This window comes from Tiliqua scincoides, chromosome 3 (assembly GCF_035046505.1).
Source record: "Tiliqua scincoides isolate rTilSci1 chromosome 3, rTilSci1.hap2, whole genome shotgun sequence".
NCBI lineage: Eukaryota > Metazoa > Chordata > Lepidosauria > Squamata > Scincidae > Tiliqua > Tiliqua scincoides.
Genome location: NC_089823.1, coordinates 134022756 through 134044112, shown reverse-complemented (window position 1 = coordinate 134044112; position 21357 = coordinate 134022756). Strand labels below are relative to the sequence as shown.

Sequence of the window (21357 nt, the reverse complement as noted above, 5' to 3'; positions counted from 1 at the left end):
ACGTGGGCCTATTATTTGTCAGCCAGATATGAATAGCAAATTCTGTAGTTCCTACAAAGGTGGCAAGTCTGTGACTGGCCTATACTACTTCAGATGGCATATGTGGGCTTGTGTGAAAGAAGTGCTCTGCTGAACATCTCCCTGAAGATGATGGCGGTAGTGGTACTCTTGCCCTTTTTTCCAGCTCCTGCCAGTTCCAGTCCTTGTCCACCCTTCACACTGCTTCTCTATCCTTGGTGTGTGCTGAGAGACCCCTTTACAAATCTGTGTTGCTATTATTTACGGCCTTCCTGGTTTTTTTTCGACCCACACTTCTGACTGAGATGCTTGCCTTGTGTGTTTCCGCTCCAGCAGTGTCCCTGCTATGCTCCTTGGTGATTTCATCATTTATGTTGGTAATCTCTCAGATCCAGCCACTTCCCGTTTCCTCTCTCTTGAATCTTGCTTTGATCTTAACTTTGTACACATTCCCCCATGCACTGTCATGGCCACTGTCATTATCTTTTGTTCATCAAGAACTGCAGTGTCTCTGACTTTGTGGCTGTGAAATTCCCTGTGCCTGATCACCTCCTGATCTTTCCTTGGACACATCACTGACTGCCTATTCTCTTTGCTACCTTTTGCCTCCAATCTTCTGGAATTTGGAACATGCTGCTTATTTCCCACTTCTTTAACTTGCTCTATGCCTGTTCTGTTCTTGGCTCTTTGCAGTCTCACTTCTGCCTGCTGCAATCCACTGAGACTGCCCATATAGAAATTACTGATGGCTTCCTTGCTGCTTAATCAAGAGGCCTCTGTTCCTTTGATCTGTCCTCTGCCTTCGATACAGCTGAGTGGTGTCTATTCCTTGACTCACTTAATGACTTGCTTCACAATTCTGTTCTCAAGTGGTTTTCTTCCTGCCTATCCTTCATTTCATGCTTCCACTGAGGAAAGCTGCTTCTCGTCCTGCCAGTTCTCTGTTGAGGCTCCCCAGGAATCTGTTCTTGACTTCCTGCTATTCTCTCTATGCACCATCTCTGGGTATCCTATTTTGACTTCATGACTTTCATGTTCTTGACTTCCTGCTATTCTCTCTATGCACCATCTCTGGGTATCCTATTTTGACTTCATGACTTTCAGTACCACCTATACATTGATACCCAGCTCCAGCTCTCTACCCCAAACTCTCTCCCTCCATTCAGCTGTCTGTCTGACACTCTAGTCTGGATGCTTCATCATCTTAAGCTCAATATGTCCAAAACTAATTTTGTCTTACCTTCCTCTCATTGTCCAATCTCCATATCCATTGACAGGTCAGCAATTGCCCTGTAGAACAGGTGTGTAGTCTTGACCCTTCTGCCTCCATTACTCTCCAAGTTCAATCTGTTTCCAAATAGTGTTGCTTCCCTCTTTTACCATATTGCAAGAATCCAGTCTTTCTTCTCTGCTTCCTCAGCAGAAGCTCTTGTCCCTGGCCTGGTTATCACTCAGCTTAACTACTGCAACCTCTCTATTTCTTGTCTTCGAATGGCCCCCATTCGGCATGCTGATGTTAAGGTCATTCATCTCACTCATTGCACTGACCGTGATACAACCCTCCACTGGTGCTCAGTGTCTGGATCCAGCCCAAGGTTCTTCTCCTTTCCAAAGACCTTCTATAGCCCCTTGTGGCCTCATATCCCACTATACTCCTGCCCATGCCCTTTACTTTTCCAGCTCCACTTCTCTCAACTATCTGAAGGTTTCCTGCTTACAGCTACCCCGTCATCTCTCCCTTGCTCAGAGTGACCAGATAACCTCTTTTTCCAGGACATGTCCTCTTTTATAGCCTCGTTCTGGAAAAAGAACTTAAATGTCCTCCTTTTCCTTGTGAGCATGCAGCACATAGCCTTCTTGTAATGAATTACATGTAGCATAGTTTTAAATTTAATAATAAGTAATATAGTGTTTAAATGAGCCACATGAAATCAATATAAAATGATTTTAGCTTTTATTTTGTCATATCCTACTTTTTTCTTGGATGTTCTACATTTTGGGGTGCTTGGTCCTCTTTTGCGGTTATGACATTTGGTCACCCTGACTTTGCTGCCTGTTACACTTGTAACTTTTTCACCGAACATCTGCAAGAAGCTTCCTCTCTTGCTTTTTTCAAGCCCACCTTTTCTGTGAAGCCTTTGGTGTTATACCTTAGTCTTCATCTCACTATGTGTACCTAAAATAACGTTTTCCCCTACCTCCATCCTGCTTTCCACCTCTCTCTCCCTTGTGTTGATATCTAGATTGTAAGTCACTAGGAAGTTGACTTGCCACCTTCTGACTCTATGTGAAGTGCAATGCACAATGATGGGATGTGTGTATGTGGGCGCGCATGTTAGAGGTTGAACTGTCTCTGACCCAACTGAATCTGCCCTCTCCAGAGGAATGGATTCTTTAATCCTGGAAAGGTAGCAGCTAGAGGCAGGGTTTACCAATTACAAACAAATTTTATTAAATGTGGATCTTGGTGAGGGCGTTCATTAACTATAAAAGACATCAAGCTAAAATCTTTAGTGAAGCCAATCAGTGATAGTTCCTTTTGCTGCAAATCCATAAAAATGGCTTTTTTGTCAACTAACACCCTTAACACCAACACTCGTATGTGTACAATCATGCAGCAATTCTTAATGCGCTCGTCAGACAATTGCATTTGGATGTTGCGGCACTGATGATGATGCAGTCTATGCTGGGAGATTCATGATGAAACCACTCTGCCTTGGATTTCACAATGTCCTTTCTGTTAAACCCACACCCTTTGTCTTTTGGGCTGGAACATTTCGTCTTGACTGGTCCAAGTTGTCACACCCTTGGGATAGATGCACAGGCTTCTTTAAGGGAAGGGGGAAGGTAGGAAGAACTCTGCCTGTGCTGTATGTGGCTCTTGGAGGCCCCAGTGTACATTCAAGCTCCTGCTGCTCCCTTTGCTCATTGCCTTGAGTTTTGCTAAGCCAGTCATCCATTGATCAGAGGGCCTCTTTGTTCTTGTGCATTGATGAAGTTCATCCAGTTCTGAGAGGCCAGTTTGTTTTATAAAGGATTGTTCATCTTGCACATTCACACTGTTTTGCAGCTTTACTTTTTCTAATTCCTAGCAACATTTCACAGGAAGAGGGTTGAAGAAGGGGCGAGAAGGAGTAACAAGGAATTGTTTTCTAGTAATCAATAACCAATATTATTGAATATTAATTACAGCATTATAAAAGAGCGTCTTGGAGCAAAGCACCATAAATTTGGGGTCTGAAAGTTGTTTCTCAAAATGGTGGCACGTTGCTTATATCTCTAGCGTATGGCTGTGCAGCTCTAAGTGCTGTAGGACATGCAGTTCTTCCCCTCAATCCCTTGGGAAAGATAATCTGCTCCAACTGCTTTATGGGAATAATAATACTTGCTTTACAGGGTTGTTGTAAAGATTACATCAAGGTAATAAGTATGAAATGCTTTGCATAGTTAAAGTGCTATACAAATGCACAGTCTTATTATAGTATTCAAGTCCCTCCATATGGAACAATTCAGTCTATATGTCCCCGTCCCCCGTAGCCCCAAGAGATTGTGGATGCGTGCTCTCAAGCTGTGTGCATGTCCTCTCTATTAGTTTCTTTAATCACATGGGAGGAGTTCATCAGATGAACCAAACCCCCTCACAATGAGAGAAAATAGCAAGGAAGCAAAGGAAGGAGGTCAGGATGTGTGTACAGGGTGAAGTGCACACTTGTAATTATGTGGGTCTGAATATGTGTGGAGGTAAACTGTCTTCTAAACTGGCCTGAAGAAAGCTAGATGTCAGGGAGAAGAGTTCTTGCCTTGCTTTCTAGCTTACATGATAGTTCACTGTCTGCAGAGAAGGATGAGGATCTTTTGCTTCTAGGAACAGGTGACTGCAAAAGAGCTCCAAAGTTCTTGGATCTGTTTCTGCAAGGTGGTTGGCTCAGTTCTGAAGGGGACTGAATTTGCATCTGTTGCCCTGTTCTTCAGTTTCCTGCTTCTGTCTCCCTTTGTTGTTTTGCAGTGAGGCTCCATGAGAGTATTTCAGAAGAAGGTTTCCACTACCTCGTCTTTGATCTGTAAGTGTTTTCTGTTTTGGCTTTGATCCTTCATCACTGACATAACTGAGTGGGCTATAGATGGAGTTGCTAAATAAAAGATATTTGCAGTCGCCCTGCTTTCTCCACCCAGTCTATTTCTTCAGTTCCTCTCCCATGTTGCTATCATTTGATGGATCCAGAGCTGTGTGTATTTTTTAAAATTAAATTTGGGCCTGGGTCATCTAAGTTCTGTACCAAGAAACACCGAGTTCCTCAATCTGTGTAAACTATGTGAATTGGCCTTATTTCCCCTATTTTGCTTACCTACTTTTTACCATTTTGTATAGTTCTGGTACTGCTGATCAAGGGTAACAGTCTGTCAGGGAATTAAATCCTGTTCTGCCTTACTCTCTGCTACTGAGGAATCATATTCAGCAAACTTTCTGCTTCCACAGATTTTACCAGTCATTGCCTACTCGCTTTCAAGTATACATCTTACTTTTAAAAGCTGAGATTTTCACAATGCTGAATTCTGCCATGTTCTATGATTTTCTCTGTGCCTTCTCACTCTCCCCCCCCCCTTGTGCACAGAGATAGAGAGAGAGAGTGCACTGACAAGGCTTTCCATCCTAAATTAGTAACAAAATGCCCTCTGGATATTTCTTTTAGGGCTAAGGGGTATTCATATAACCAAAGTGAAAACTATCAGGACAATGCTCTATTTCAGTGCTTCCCAAACGCCTGTACAGGAGCTGGAAGCACTGTGTGTGTGTGGGGGGGGGGGCAATTGCAGCAAGGCGACCCCCAGGATAGTGCTGCTGCTGGGAAGGAGGGGATGTTTTCACTTACCTGAGGGAGTGCCAGCCTGTAGGAGGTGCAGGGAGCCCTGCAGACACCTCTACAGGACTCCCCAAGCCCAATCAGTGAAAAATCACTCCCCAATCAGTGAAAAAATTTGATCAGAAACTACTTGTTTTCGATTAAAAACCGGAAGTGGTAATTGCATGTTTTTTTTTACTGTTTGAAAGCTTGGGGAGCCCTGAAGAGGCATCTGCAGGACTCCTCACATTCCCTGGTGGCTGGCCCTCCCTCCCATTCCTGGCAGCAGCACAATCCTGGGGATCGCAGAGAAATTGAATGAGTTCTTCACTGCAGAAGACCTCAGGCAGATACCGCTGCCCAAATGGCCCTTCCTGACCAAAGAATTAAGTCAGATAGAGGTTAAAAGAGAAGATGTTTCAGACCTCATTGATAAATTAAAGATCAATAAGTCACCGGGCCCTAATGGCATCCACCCTAGAGTTATTAAGGAATTGAAGAATGAAGTTGCTGATCTCTTGACTAAAATATGCAACTTGTCCCTCAAAATGGCTACGGTGCCAGAGGATTGGAGGATAGCAACTGTCACGCCGATCTTTGAAAAGGGAAAGAGGGGGGACCCGGGAAACTATAGGCCGGTCAGCCTAACATCTATACCGGGTAAGATGGTGGAATGCCTTATCAAAGATAGGATCTCAAAACACATAGACGAACAGGCCTTGCTGAGGGAGAATCAGCATGGCTTCTGTAAGGGTAAGTCTTGCCTCATGAACCTTTTAGAACTCTTTGAAAAGGTCAACAGGCATGTGGATGTGGGAGAACCCATGGACATTATATATGTGGACTTTCAGAAGTCATTTGACGCGGTCTCTCACCAAAGGCTACTGAAAAAACTCCACAGTCAGGGAATTAGAGGGCAGGTCCTCTCCTGGATTGAGACCTGGTTGAAGACCAGGAAACAGAGTGGGTATCAATGGGCAGTTTTCACAATGGAGAGAGGTGAAAAGCGGTGTGCCCCAAGGATCTGTCTTGGGACCGGTGCTCTTCAACCTCTTCATAAATGACCTGGAGAGCAGTGAGCAGTGAGGTGGCAAAGTTTGCAGATAACACCAAACTTTTCCAAGTGGTGAAGACCAGAAGAGATTGTGAGGAGCTCCAGAAGCATCTCTCCAAACTGGCAGAATGGGCAGCAAAATGGCAGATGCGTTTCAATGTAAGTAAGTGTAAAGTCATGCACATTGGGGCAAAAAATCAAAACTTCACATATCGGCTAATGAGTTCTGAGCCATCTGTGACAGATCAGGAGAGAGATCTTGGGGTGGTGGTGGACAGGTCGATGAAAGTGTCGACCCAATGTGTGGCGGCAGTAAAGAAGGCCAATTCTATGCTTGGGATCATTAGAAAAGGTATTGAGAGCAAAACGGCTAATATTATAATGCCGTTGTACAAATCGATGGTAAGGCCGCACCTGGAGTATTGTGTCTAGTTCTGGTCACCACATCTCAAAAAGGATATAGTGGAAATGGAAAAGGTGCAAAGAGGGCAACTAAGATGATTGCTAGGCTAGGGCACCTTCCTTATGCTGAAAGGCTACGGTGATTGAGCCTCTTCAGCCTAGAAAAGAGATGCCTGAGGAGGGACATGATTGAGACATACAAAATTATGCATGGGAAGGATAAAATGGATAGAGAGATGCTCTTTACACTCTCACATAACACCAGAACCAGGGGGCATCCACTGAAATTGAGTGTTGGGAGAATTAGGACAGACAAAAGAAAATATTTCTTTACTTGGCATGTGGTTTGTCTGTGGAACTCCTTGCCACAGGATGTGGTGATGGCATCTGGCCTGGATGCCTTTAAAAGGGGATTGGACAAGTTTCTGGAGGAAAAATCCATTATGGGTTACAAGCCATGATGTGAATGTGCAACCTCCTGATTTTAGAAATGGGCTATGTCAGAATGCCAGATGCAAGGGAGGGCACCAGGATGAGGTCTCTTGTTATCTGGTGTGCTCCCTGGGGCATTTGGTGGGCTGCTGTGAGATACAGGAAGCTGGACTAGATGGACCTATGGCCTGATCCAGTGGGGCTGTTCTTATGTCCAGGAAGCAGCACTGGTGCTGCTCTTATGTTCTTATTGCATTGCTGCCTTCCACTCCCCACTCCTTACAGAGGCAGGGACAAGTGCTTCCCTGGTAGGTGGGTCATGACCCACTAGTTTGGGACCCATTACTCTACTCTATTGGCAATTTGTCCATGAAATTGATAGATGTCTCCTTGTACTGGAGCTACCTTTGGATTGGAAATTGTGAGTCTAAACTGCAACCAAACACTGTTTTGGAGTCATGAGGAAGTTTACGCAGTGCATCTTTTGGGCCAAGCTGCTCTGCAGTATGTTGACTGGGCATTTTGTGGAGAAGAATAACAGTGTGAGCGTCTCTCTCTCTCTCTCTCTCTCTCTCTCTCTCTCTCTCTCTGGTTGTGGTCCTTAGTTTTTTTTTCTTCCTTTCGTCTTGTTCTACTTCCTGCAGTTCTCTCCTTTCACCTTGTAGTCCTGATGGCACTTACTCTCAGGTTTTTTCTTTTTCTGGTCTCTTGCTTGTGTCCAGAAGTACTGTAATAGTAGTTTAAACCGAATAAGGGTATTCCTTCTTAATATTCAATGTAAATTCTGTTATAATGTGACTTCTGAGTGGCTTTGAAGTGGGAAGATGACTGTTAAGATCCATTTTTGCTTTGTGCTGCTTTAATCCAAATAGTCTTGCCAGCAGCATTGCCCTTGAAAATACCCCTTGTTTGGGGGTAAACCTTCCCGACATTCTTTAGGGAAGTCTGCCTACAAGAGCTGTTGCTTCCAGCTGCTTTGGAATTTGGAGTATGAATGTTGTCACCCCCCCCCCCCCAATGAAGGGATCTTGGATGCTTTATTCTCTTGGATTGTGTCTGATTCCAGGGTCACTGGCGGAGAGCTCTTTGAAGATATTGTTGCCAGGGAATATTACAGTGAAGCAGATGCCAGGTAAGAGTGTGTCACTGAAAATGCCCCATGACATGGTCTGGCTATGCAAAGTTGCTTGTGGGGGCCTGGGTACTCTAAAATGTATGTTACTTTTCTACATCTGTTAAATACCATGTCAACTTCTTGCAGAGATTTCTCTGCTTAGGTGATTGGCATCTTGTCTCCTCTGTTGCTGCACCTTCTCTCTGAATCAGTGGCGTAGATAGGGGGTGCATAGGATAGCAAGTGCACTGGGTTACAGCTGCTGGGGGGGCAACATCAGGGTCAACTACACCTGCATGTGCCGTACATTGGGCTGCTGCAGCCCTGCCAGCCACATTGGACTATGGGGGGAGGGGGCAGCAGTTGTCCACTGCCAGTGCTGTGCGTCTTGCCAGCCAGGCACACTGGACTACGGGGTCCTGCATCCTGCCAGCCAGGCACACTGGACTACGGGGAGGGCAGCAGTTGTCTTCTGTTATTACAGCGCATGCTACTTAACATTTGGCTGCAGCTGAATGTAAGTCGCACATGTGGGGAAACAAGCTACACCAGTGGTTCTCACTCCTTTAGCACCAGGACCCACTTATTAGAATGACAGTCTGTCAGGACCCACTGGAAATGATGTCATGACCAGAAGTGACATCATCAAGCAGGGAAATTTTAGACAATCCTAGGCTGCAATCCTGCCCACACTTACCCAAGAATAAGTCCCATTGTTAAAAGCATCATAGTAGCCTGTTAAAATTATAGATCTGTGACATTTCCCCCAATGCAGTTGCATACCATGGTAACATCAAATCTAATTTATTGAAAATACATATTGAGACAAATTGCAACCCACCTGAAATTGGGACACAGCTAGTGAGTCCCAGCTCACAGTTTGAAAAATACTGCTTTAGAACTCACAGAAAGGAAACAGTTCACCTCTCTTTATTCTCCAGCAACTGATATTCAGGGAGAGACTGCCTATGAACATGGAGGTTTCATTTAGGTCTCTCTTTAAAGAAAAAAAAATAACCCAACTGCAAATGGTTGAGCATTTCCTTGTAGAGAAGGTGCTTTAAGATCTGAGATTCTTGATGAGCTTTTCTACATATTTACCAGCCTTGCTTCATGGTGTATATGCCCCCCCTTTTTTTGCTTAGCGTATAGTGTATTGCCAGAAAGGCAAGCTTCTTTTTGAATACAGATGCAATGGAACAGATCAGTGAAAGGCAGAACCCAGGATTTATTAGCTTTTTACAAGCAATAATCCCCCAGACAACATAATGTAATACAGTGTTCATAATACAGCCCATCCAGGTAGAAGTGGTGCCTCTTCCTTTGGACGTGCTCCTCTTGTGAGTAAATTGTGTAGCGTGTATGCAGCTACCTACACTAACAGATATATGCCTAATAGTGTTCTTAAGCCCCCTCTTCATGAGGAAAGACAAGATGATGCATTCCCCTGACATGTGACTTCATCCAGGCGTGTGACCTTGGCATAGTACCCAGAACATCTCCACATATGATAAAGCAGGGGAAGCATCCCCTGTAACCACTGTGAAACTAACAAAGCACGACTTGGTACTTTTTCCCAAATCATGACAGAACACTGACCATCAGGAAGAACCTGAGCAGACCACTAACTGCTTGACATACATAAGTCTTCTGATGTCTGGCAATACACCTGGGTGCTGGGCCTTATTGAAATGTAGCTTCAAAAAACACAATTTCTAGAAAGGTTCTACAGAGTGAGTGTCATATTCTCAATGCTAAGCGCATAGCTGAGTCCTTGCTAAATTTCAAATTGGTTGTAAACGATCAAAATGTCCTCTGCCCCACATCATATTCAAGGGCAGGATGGTCTGTACTAGTTCCCCCAACAGAGCAATCTATGCAATCAGGACCACCATGAACTCCAACTGGAGAACAGGTGTCCAGCATAGTAGTGCCATCAGAACTATGAAGTCTACAAAAAATGGCCTCCTCTGATTCTCATCCAAGAAGCATGTTGAGTCATATGTAGTGAGGATATCAAGGAACTGGGACTGTTGGGAAAAGAATAAAAGCAGTTTTTAGTCTTTATGGCTGGCAGGGAAAGGAGACGAGTCCCCAGTAACAGTAAATTGATATGGTGGTTGTTTGAAAACTAACAAGAGTTGAAAGAAACTTGACGAAGAAGCAACTATGCAGAGCATTGATTTAATGTTTTGTCGTAAGAGTACTGTCTGTCCCAACCCCAAATATTACCTCAAGAGTGATTTTTCAGGGAAAGGCAGAATGGTAAGACAGGTATCGCCCTACCTCACATGAACATATTAAGTTGTCTTATACTGAGTTAGACACTTGGTTTATCTCATTTAATTTTTATATTTACTGGCAGCATCTCTCCAGCTTTTCAGGAAAGGGGCTTGCTCAGCTCTGCTTGAAGATGCTAGGGATTGAACCTGAGAACTTCTGTATTCAAAGTGCAGTCCTTCCCCCATGGTTGGAGAAAGAACAGTGCCACACTGATGAGGCTTTGTGGACTGATCATGTATTTGCCTTTAGGCAGCCGTGTCCCTAACTTACCTCCTTCAACCCTGGTTTTCACCTCCTCCAGCTTGAACAGGGCTGACAGTGGTCCACTTGAGTCATTGCTAGCTTGTCCCCTAGCTGTGTGGAGCTGCATTTCAGATCAGACAGAGAGAGCCAGCAAGTGAGAGTGGAGTTTGTGCCAATCTGACGCTCCCTGGGACTCACTGCGCTTTTGCCATTTTTGGCCAGAAAGTCTCTTGCTTTGGATTTGGCTCTGTTCTAATTATACAGTTTTTTCACTGTTCCAGAATTGAAGGGAAAGACAGAGTCCCTGCCAGAGTGGTTTAACATTGCCAGTCCCTTTGGTTGGCTGGGTGGTCGGAGAATGAAAGGACGTGCCTTGCACAGCCTTGTTTTTTTCCCAGGGAAATCTTCTGTTCTTGGCACTTAAAGCAAATTCTGCATACATGTTCCCCACCACCACCCGAGGCACTCCTGTCGCTAGCTGTTTAAAGGGATCTGTGTTGTGATGTCACTGACTTCTCTGTCTCCTCCAGAGTGAAACTGCCAAGAGATGGTTTGAAGCCTGCAGAGTTCCTAAGAACAGACTCCTACAGTGTGGTGCAGGAGTTGTTAGAATGCAAGCTCCTTCTCACACATCAAAGACAGTTCCTTACTTGTGGCTTGCTGCTTACATGCACCAGCTGCTGTGTCTGTTTCATTCGAAATGCCTGAAAAGCTTTAGTTGGTTGATGAGCATTCCAGAAATCCGTGTGTGTTGCCTTGCTCATGCGCATACTATGTGGGTGTAATGTTGTCCTGACATGATAGGTGTAAATGACATGTTGCTCCCCCTTTGCAGTGTCAGTGTAAAGAAAGAGAAACACAGCAGCAGATTTTCGATGAGTTTGCAGGGAGCTTGGTGCGTAGACTTGGAAGAGAAAAATGGGCTCTGTACTTAAAAAGTGCCCACCCCGTCTCGGCAGGCACATCATCTTCATAATGTGCTTGCATTTATTGCTACTAAAAGCTTTCCCCACTGGCAGGTGCCTAATGTGCTCCTTTTGGAGTGTAATGGGAACGGGGGAAGCTGCCGTATTGATTAAAGCCTGCAAGGATCTTTGCCAAATGCAGGCCAGTGCAACTTCGGTTTGTGAACTGACTTGGGCCTGCCATTCATATTTTTGGGTGTATGGGCTCTTTTTTTGAATGCATGTGGGCAGCTGGGGGAAGAGACCAAAACTTCAGGTAGTAGGAACAGAAAAAGCATGGGGAAAAAGAAGGAAAGGCTGTGCTTGGAAGGTTTTGATGCTGTGGTTCAGTTTGTATATAATGAGAGATGTGTGTTTAAAAGCAAACCGAACCCAATACAAACCTTTATCTCTGTGTTTCCACACACTGTGTTATGTTTAAAGTGGATCATTGAACATGTCTCTGGGCAACATTAGCATAGCAAGGATCCATAGCATGCTGGCACTGCACACATGTGTAGTAGGTACCAGTGACCTGGTTTAACTATATGTGTTGCATTTATGTTCTACCATTTCTTCAGGAAGCTCAAAAGTTTGTACATCATACTTCCATGGGTCATCCTCACAACTGTCTCATGTTAGGCTGAGAGAGTTCAAGTGGGCTGAGATTACCCAGTGAGCTTTATGGCGAGTCAGATTTGAGTCTAGCTGTACCTGGTCCCATCTTGACATTCTAACCACTGTACCACTCTGGTTCTTTTGCTAGTAGTGATGGTAGGTGTCATAAAGTTGAGAGGGAAGTTTCCAAGGTTTCTAAGCACTCTTCATTGCAGTAAGTTGAAAGGCAGAAAAGTGCTCTTATCTATGGTCATTCTATCAGAGATTTCCCTTAATTAATGATTGTATTTTGTGTATTGTTAAATCTTGATCCCACTGCTCTCGGTTGGAAAAAACCTTCTATGTAGTGAGTCTTAGTTGAGAAGTGGGTTTACAAGTTAAATAAATTAGCAAATAACATTTTTGCCTTTTCTGTTTTGCAGCCACTGCATTCACCAGATTTTGGAGAGTGTCAATCATATTCATCAGCATGATATTGTTCACAGGGACTTGAAGGTAATCCTTGATGAGTATTTTTCACTGAAAATAGACTTGCTAGAGTTGGTGGCAATTGAATCAAGACTGTCACATAGATGGGCACTTATTTCTAAATAGCATGAATTCTAGTTAGCTTTGGGTTTTGTCTGCAATAGTGCCTTTGTGTTCAGTAACCTTCCATTTAATGCACTTTTCTACTGCAGCTGCACCACTTGCCACATTTAGCAACATACAGTTTCCCATACTAAACTTATCCTGGTGTTATGAGGTGTCAGACTTCAGCACTTGCACAGGGCATAACTTGGTTTGCAGACAGAGAGCTCCCATTAAAGCTAAGACTGCTGTCAAAAATGGTAGTACACAGGACATTCGGATTCTGGGATGCTTTTTTGGCCATAGTTCTTAATAAAAGGAGATGTACCTACACTGTAGCATGAGATCTGCTTCATCCCATTGCTTTATTTTGGTTGTGAAATAGCACATCCAAGAAGATGTCCAATTGTCTTCATTAAAAAGAAAGAGGTGTATAGTTTTTTAAAGTTGCTCTAACAACACAATCATATGCATGTCTGCTCAGAAGTAAGTTCCACTGATTTTTTCTTATTTTTCTGAGCTTGTGTTTATTAATTTTTGTTGTTTAAAAACTAAAAAATAAAAAGTTCCACTAATTTCAATAGCACTTACTCCCAGGTAAACGTGTATATGATTGCAGCCTAAGTGGGTGATCCAATAGCCAAGATTGCGCAGTTTCTGCAGCATAAAATATTAGAATTAATGAGAATATTTATATTTTTATAAATATTTATATTTATAATAAATATTATATTTATTTATAATATGAGAATATTTATATACCATTTTCCAACAAAAAGCAGTTTACAGACAAAATCAAATAATTAAATGGCTCCCTGTCCCAAAAAAGGCTCACAATCTAAAAAGAGATACAGAAGAGACACCAGCCACTTGCGAAGATGCTATACTGGGGTGAAGAGGGACAGTTGCTCTTCCGCTGCAAAATTTAAGAGGACGAATGTGTATACCACACATGAAAAAGTGATTGCAAATTGAATGCATAAGTACTGGGGGAGCAGATGGCAAACAGTGAAGGAGCTATTCGCAGAGTTGAGCAAAAACGAACAGAAAAATCTGCAGTGCAGACACAAGGCCAGTGTTGGCAGCTCCTGCATTTGCACAGACAGAGCTTGGCCAGGGACCATGCTGAGTGGTGTTATGCCTATAGAGTCCTTCATCAGATAACTGCTGACTGAACTATGTGCCACATCCATTATCCACTATATGATACCCCCAGGGAGCTGTGCAGAGGTGCCTGTTTTCTGAGAAGTTTGGTCATGATGGTTTTGTATTTTGGTCTGGCACCTGATAACTGTCTTCATTATTGGGACTCAGCATAAATAGAGTCAACAGTGTGATTCTAAAAAGAAGCCCTTATCAGGGCACATTGTTTCACAATGTGTTGGCATGGCATGTGTACAGAAGGTAACTGGTTGGAGGTGAAGACTCTGTGACAGTTGGGCCTATCCCTATCTAATGGGACATGTGACAGTTGGGCCTATCCCTATCTAATGGGACATGTGACAGTTGTGCCTATCCCTATCTAATGGGACATCTGTGCTTATATTTAATGTGCCACAGGACTCTGTTGTGTTTGTTGCTGCAGAATAACATGTTTACTGTACAGTAAGCTTTCCTATACTACATGAAGTGGTTGTACTACACAAAACTGGTTATGGTGCCACAAGATGCTGTTTTTTATATCCTACATGTTTCCTATAGTCTTTCTTACTTATTCCCATAATTCCTATTCCACTTTTTCAGAACTTCAAAGAATCATGCATTGTAAAAAGGAATCTTAAGATGCATTTGTTACATCGAAGTAAGCATTTTCCCCACAATTTTTTTAGCCTGATGCTGGTAGCCTTGGCTCGAACTTTTGCCCTGAGATAAAAAGCCTGCAAGGGTCCCTGAGTGGTACATATTTAGGAAAGCACATGTGTGTACCAGCTACCCTCCAAGGAGTCCAGAACCAGAAACTAGATAGGACGTGACCCTAGAAGTCATTCTTTATGCTACCCCTCAAAAAAAACTACAATAGCAGTGAAAGAGGACTCCCACCTGTCAGGGCAATGAGGAGCAATAGCAGCACCAGATCATCCTCTTTCTTCCTCCAGGGCCATTTTGCAGTTTCCAGATGCTGTGTTGGAAGACTGGACACCTGGGAATTTTTACAATTGTACTGAGGAAAGGAGACTGTTGCCCTGTTTCCTCACAATTGCTCAGTAAGCACCCCCATGGACCCTGGCTTCTGGGTGATGGTGGATAGCAGTAGATTTTGGGTGCTGGGCATATGGTAATTCCCTTGGATGCTAGAGTTTGTGTCATAACTCTAAGCCTGTATTCTGAGCCTAGGTGTACTGACAATTGTCTAGTTCAGCGATCTGCAACCTTTTTCATCTCATGGCATACTGAGAAGGTGCTCAAATTGTCAAAATATGCCATCAGTTTTTTTACAGTTGAAAAGGCAAACTGCACTGCTGGCCAGGAGCTTGCATCCCCCCATGGCCCTATTAATATATGACCCCTCCCCCAAATGCCTGTGGTACACCTGCAGACCATTCAAGGACCACCAATGTGCTGTAGCACAGTGATTGAAAATTGCTGATCTAGTTTAAGATACATTTTAAGTAAGCACATACATCTTCTGTTCCTGTTTGCTATAACTAGTGCGCGTACATGGATGGTGCTGAAACCATATTCTCTGTGCAATTTAGATACATCCTTGGCCTGTGGGCAGTCTGTCCAACAGACCAAGATCATCTTTGAATACAGGTTCCTTAACCCTCTCTGTTGTATATGTCTTGATAGACTCACCAGAGTGTGAGAGCTGGTTTTGTTTAGGCTGCTACCTTGATTAAGAGACACTGCAAGTGTGCATTATTGCAAGCACTGATCTTGTGAGTTGCACAAATAGCTCAAAACAGCATAGATTTCTTGTGAGCAGGAAATTTGAAAAGCACATACTTGCCAGGACGTCCTCCAGTAAAAATTGCTGAATGCATTTCAGCTTCCAGCTTTCCCCAGCAGCTTTACAACCCACAAGACTTGAATTCCTGTCTGCAGTTTATATTCACTAGGGATCATTCATAGCAGCTTTGCTCGTAAGAGAAAAGTTGTCTGCTTGCATCAAGTTTTAAGATATTGGCACCATAAACAAAGCTTTTACAGTCCATTACTGAAGGCGGGGCGGGGGGAGTGTTTTTATCAAGACAAAAGGTTCCAGCCTTCTTTCTCAGCCGAGATCTATGGCCAGTGCAGTGGTCTGGCCCACTGAATTTCTTTTTGTATAGGTTACCCTTGGCCATGGAAGGTGTAGGAAAATAGGTGTGAAGTTCTTTGAAGTGGTAATAAGTTTTCTCCTCTGGCAGTGGCTATTTGAATGCTCCTGCATTAATTCTATCCTTAGCATAAATATATGAAATTTCTGCCTGCTTTCCTTTGATTTTATGCAAGAGAATAGAGCAAAGATTATCAGAGTTTGTACAAGCTTGGGGTGATGGTTGGTTATTGATCTTATGGTGCAATCCTAACCAACTTTCCATCACCGGCATAGCTGTGCCAGTGGGGCATGTGCTGCATCCTGCAGATGGGGGGCAGTCACGGAGGTCTTCTCAGTGTATGGCAATGTTGTTCCCTTACCCATAAGTTGTATTGCCCTTATGTCGGTGTTGGAAAGTGGATTAGGATTGTGCCCTTAATCGCTATCTATTAGGTAGGGGAAATGTTTTGCAAAAAGTTATAAAATTTATATATGTAGTTTATTTGAACCTGCTATGCAACACATGTAAGTGGCTTTGGGAACAAGCAAGAAAACAGCTAGCATTTTCAAAAGTCCCTTGCAAGGTTTTCATCCTGCAGTTACTACTAAGGTTCAGGATGGAAGTGGCCTCAGAATACAAGGAATGCTTCAAGGGGAGGGGCAGATGAAGAAAGGTGAAAGAGGAAGATGCTGCCAAGTGCTGGGAGACCCCAATTATCATGTAGGCCTGCGGTTTTCAAACTCTCCTGGAGTTTGAAACCTGCAGTAAGTCCTTGTGGGGGCGGGGGAAGGCAGCGATGCGATCCCTAGGATTGCGCCGCTCTGGGGGGCTGCAGGGACCAGGGAGCACTCGCCAGTCCCTGCAGCAGCATCCTGGGGGTGCGGGGAGCCCTGCGTGAGTGTCTGCAGGGCTCCCCAGGTCAGCAGCAGTGAAAGTGAGTGATTGCGCTCTTCCTCCGCAAAACCGCAAGTGGAGTATGATTGCTCACTTTCACTGCTGTTGACCTGGGGAACCCTGCTGCAGGGACTGGTTAGTGCACCCCAGTTCCTGCAGCCCTGTCAGAAGTGAAAATGGAGCGATTGCGCTCCGCTTCTGGTTTGGTGGAGGCAGGGCACAATTGCCCCACTTTCACTTTGGAAGCCTCGGGGAGCCCTGCAGAGAGGCTGTGGTGAGTGCAGCCAAGACCCTGAAGCTCCCTGAGCGGTGTGATCCTGGGGATTGCACCGCTACCTCCTCCCTGCCTCCTGGCTGCCCCCATCCCTTAAGGGCAAAGACGCCAGGGCCCTCAGGCTGGTGTGTCGCGACGCCCGAATCCAAAAATCTCTGATGTAGGCCATCCTTTCAGCATTGCCAGTTCTGCTGAGGCATGACATCACTTCGCAGAGCACATCTCAGTTGCTAAGCTGCAAGTGACACCTTGGCAGAAGCGGAGCTGCTGAAAGGGTGGCCTGTGCATATCTTGAAAATAATCAAGATTTGGATATTTTCTCTCCTCTCACTTGTAGCCAATGAGTTTCCACATGAGAACAAATTCTGGTATGGTAGTTATTCAGATGGTTTTTGCTGCTGGTTCTTGTAAACAGGACTGTAAATAGGACTCTTGGATCTGTATATGATAATTCCTCTTGCATTCTTAATAGGGACATTTAATAAAAATCTAAAAAAATAAACAATCTGATATATCTCAAACCAGGCTGTTGATCACTGGGGAGCTACTCAGGGTCTGACTGTTAACACATCCATGTTTTTGTCAATATGCTGCACTGGGAAAGGCAATCCCATCTGGTGAATTCCATCACAAATGAAATTTGTATAAATTGCTTCTGAGAGATGATGTTTTCTAGGGCCACTTTAACAAATGTAGGATTTGAACCTGTGCCTTCAAGTTCAACTGGCATCTTTCTAGACCAGCAGTTTTCATTCCTTTTCTTTTCATGGCATATTGACAAGGTGCTGAAATAGTCAAACTGAATTTGTTGCTGCTTCTGAATGAAGTGACATTAGACCAGGGAAACATGTACTTCCTTTAGTGGATTTCTGAGTCTTTTGCTTCTAATATCTGCATTGCAGTGGCTTACACAGGCAGGTAGAAAAGGGGTGAGTGCCATATCCTAAAAAGGGTGGGAAGACAGAGTGGAAATGGTTGTCCTCAGCAGCACTGGAGTGAAGGCCTGGGGTGGGGGTGGGGGGTTAAAGCCCTTCAGATTAAGGTTTTCAACAGAACTTGCTTTGAATCAGTGGAGAAAACACTGCAGCAACTGTGTACTTTCCTCACATCTCTGTTCAGTAGTCCTTTGGCAAGCTGTTTTGTGCGTGTGTGCGTGCGTGTGTGCGTGTGTGTATAATAACAAATAAATAAATTATATATGTGTAATATTCATTCCATGATTTTGCCTAAGTGTGGGCCTTATATTGAGCAGATAGTGCAGTGAGAAGTCTTTTTTTAAAAGGCAAGTTTCTAGCCCTTAATACTACAAAAGTAGGCTTGAAAGTGTTTGAGCAATGCCTGGTCTGAGGTAAATAGGCTTTTCTGTGGCAGTTCCTTGCTCCTCCCCATGGCTAGCAGAATAAATCATGCAGATTCATGCTAACATGCATAACTTGGAAGAGGTCCTAGGTTCAGCTTTGCTTGGTTCATAATTAGGGTTCCCTCACTGCAGAACTCTCTTCCAACGTGTCAATAGATGGCAGTCTACTCAGTCCTGCATATTACCATCTTGTTTACTTGTCCAGTGCCTTGGGGACTTCATGTATGGTTTGCAGAACATTGTACCATTGCAGTTTGCTGTGTCTACTGCATTATTTTGTCTCTGCATTGATGTGTCAGAAGCAAATCTGAAAGACCTGCTCAGCTAGTGCCACCTACTGTCAAAATAGTGCATATGTAGTGCTGGGCCTTGGGTTACGGGATGCATTGCCAGCTTGGCAAGGAGAATTTATATGGAGTATCTGTGTCATGGGGTGCGGGGAGTGTTGCAAACTTAGGGGGGTTTGGGGTGCTCAGAGTTCTCAGTTCTCAAACCCTAAAGCCCTCAAGGCACCTCGCTCAGTAGTACTGCCACCACCCTGTATGTGCCAGTGCCTCAGTCCAGGGACACTGAGATCCTTTAGGCTTAATTCTATCCCTTGCAGGCACTGAGCTCTTTCTCCAATTAGAGCTTCAGTCCTCAAGTTACTAGACCTCAGTGAGCACTTGGTAGCTTACTGAACGGCTATGCAGGATTCTGAACCCTTGTCCCCAACAGACAATGAAACAGCTTTGTAAAAGATACCTTAGTTTATTAGATACATAAGGTTACATATCCCTACATATCCTGGGGGTTGGGGGATAAGAATAGGCCCTCTGTTGGCTGTACTTGTCGTAAGAGGCAACTAAACAGCCACCGGGTAGATGGGACTCGTCAGCCTGGGAAGGCAGCTCATCTGAGAGAAGGAAATCTCTGATCCCAAACCTCCACTGCTTGTGGTTACATCCAGTTATGGAAAAGGCTTCAGGAGTCAACCTTGAGGCAAAATCTGGAGCCGGAGTCCCCGAGGCAGTTCATGGCTGAACACAGTCACGTTCTAGCAACTCCTGCGACACCGCTGGAACTAACCATATTGGCTTCTGCCTTTCCATTGGACCATTCCAGCGATGTGGAGAGGGGTGATTTGCTGCATGGGTAACAGTCTATCCTCCATATCTACTTTACCCAGGCTTCGCACACTGGAGAGGACACTCTGTTCCAGAACCACTATTCAGAGCGCGATACCATAGTCTTCCGAGACTGAAGGATGCCAGTATGAAGGTTACATAAGGTTACAGTAAGGCAGCAAATGCTCGAGGCATAAACATCTAGGAAACATATCAGCAATAAAATAATAAAACTAGCTGGCTATCTCTATTAATCCCTATCTCTCACCTGGGTCAGTTACTCTTGTAGATCTTTTAGCTCCAGGGTTACCTATGAGGCCAGGTGCCCATGTTGGACAATGGAGCTCCAAAGCGTGCAGGATGTTGCACCCAAAAAACTCTGTCCAAGAAGGAACACCCCCACACCCCCGGGCACTCATTCTTATACTACTTATGCTAATAGTACTGAGATGACTTCATACTATTTAGACTATCCAATCAGAAACTTTTGAGGACAGAACCTTCTCGAAGTGGGCCTGGTTGCTAGTCCTCCTAGTTCTTACCCCTCCCAACTGGAGATCCATAGCTGCACTCGATCAGGTTTGATCAGGTGCCTCTCTGTCTACTAAGGTGTTAAACATTCCAGTGGGTTGTAATTCTTGTTTTCTGTCCTTTCTGGCCAGCAAAGGAGAGACAACAATCTTTTTGTTTGTTCACTCACATTCTTGCAGCTAGGAACTGCTAGCAACTTCTCTGTTACTGACTTAGTTTGGTTCAGGCTTCACATGCTAACCTAGGCCTAACATGTACATATTCATGACAGGGAGCAGGGAAGAAATATTGCTTTCCTGTCAAATTGTCACCAATCAGACCTTATACTGGGTGTAAGGGTAAATCTGGAGTTGAAGGAGAAGAAATTTCAGGGTGTGAATTTCAATGGTGTGAATTTTCAATGGAGAAGAGGCTAAGTGCATGTTTCTCTCTTTTTTTTTTCTTCCCCACCAACTTTTTAAGCCTGAGAACTTGCTCCTGGCAAGCAAGTGCAAGGGTGCTGCTGTCAAACTGGCTGACTTTGGGCTTGCCATTGAAGTGCAAGGGGAACAACAGGCGTGGTTTGGTAAGTGTTGCAGAGTCTCCTTCCTTCTAGTTCATGGGTGTTATTCTGAATATCTTTTTTTTCCTCAACCCTAGAAGACTGTTGAGTTTTGCAGGGTGAGGTAGGGGGCATCTTCAATTATCAAGCTGCAATGGAAAAAAAAAGCTGTTGGTGTACCTTTAAGGGATGACAAACAACCCAGGCGTGCAGATTATATTTGCCTCAAGGCAAGCCATAATCTTGCATGTTCCCCATCCCTTCACTGAGTACATAGCTTTTCTTAAGAACTGGGGTATATATAGCCAAGCACCTTGGTGGGACCTGCCTGAGCAATCTACTCCCCTCTTTTCACTATGTACAAACAGAGTCTACTCGCATAGGCCCAGTGTATGTATAGGCCCAGAGTTGGTTGCTGTTAAAGGTTAAATGTGGAGAGAGTATATGAGTCTGAGATTCATTCTTGCCTTCTACTGCAACTAGGCCTGGGCTGAGGGCCAAACTAGGCAAGACATCAAAGATTGTAATTGAATCTCCTTTCTAGCAGTCTCAGGTGGGCCTAATTTGGATTGGGACCTTGGAAGGGTTAACTTTTCCTTGAAGTGCTGTTTTCCTAATGAAGATGCTCCCCTACTGCTGTTTACCCCCTTGTGGGGGACACTTGGGGTTATTGGTTATAGTAATGGAATATGGCAGTGGTGTGGGGAGTTCAGGTCTTGGGGCTAAAGGAATGATCCCCTTTATAGTGTTTGCAGCCTGGTACCTTTCATTCTTTATGTCTTTTGTCTGAATATCCTAGCTTCTTTTTTAAACTATGGCTGGGACATGGGCTTTAGATCATTCTGAATTTTGTACTAGCCTTCTTGTGTGAGTGTGGTGGCTTTATTTTC

The 21357-nt window shown here is 44.2% G+C and overlaps 1 protein-coding gene across 18 annotated transcripts in view; it reads left to right on the top strand.

Annotated features, from left to right (window-relative positions):
- The window catches only part of CAMK2G (calcium/calmodulin dependent protein kinase II gamma), a 202528-nt gene that overhangs the window by 116476 nt on the left and 64695 nt on the right, over positions 1-21357 (top strand). For all 18 annotated transcript variants that reach the window (XM_066619032.1, XM_066619027.1, XM_066619022.1 and 15 more), the window contains exons 4-7: positions 4025-4079; positions 7814-7879; positions 12372-12444; positions 20389-20491. In XM_066619032.1, the coding sequence (XP_066475129.1) occupies positions 4025-4079; positions 7814-7879; positions 12372-12444; positions 20389-20491 (297 nt within the window). The remainder of the gene's footprint in view (positions 1-4024; positions 4080-7813; positions 7880-12371; positions 12445-20388; positions 20492-21357) is intronic.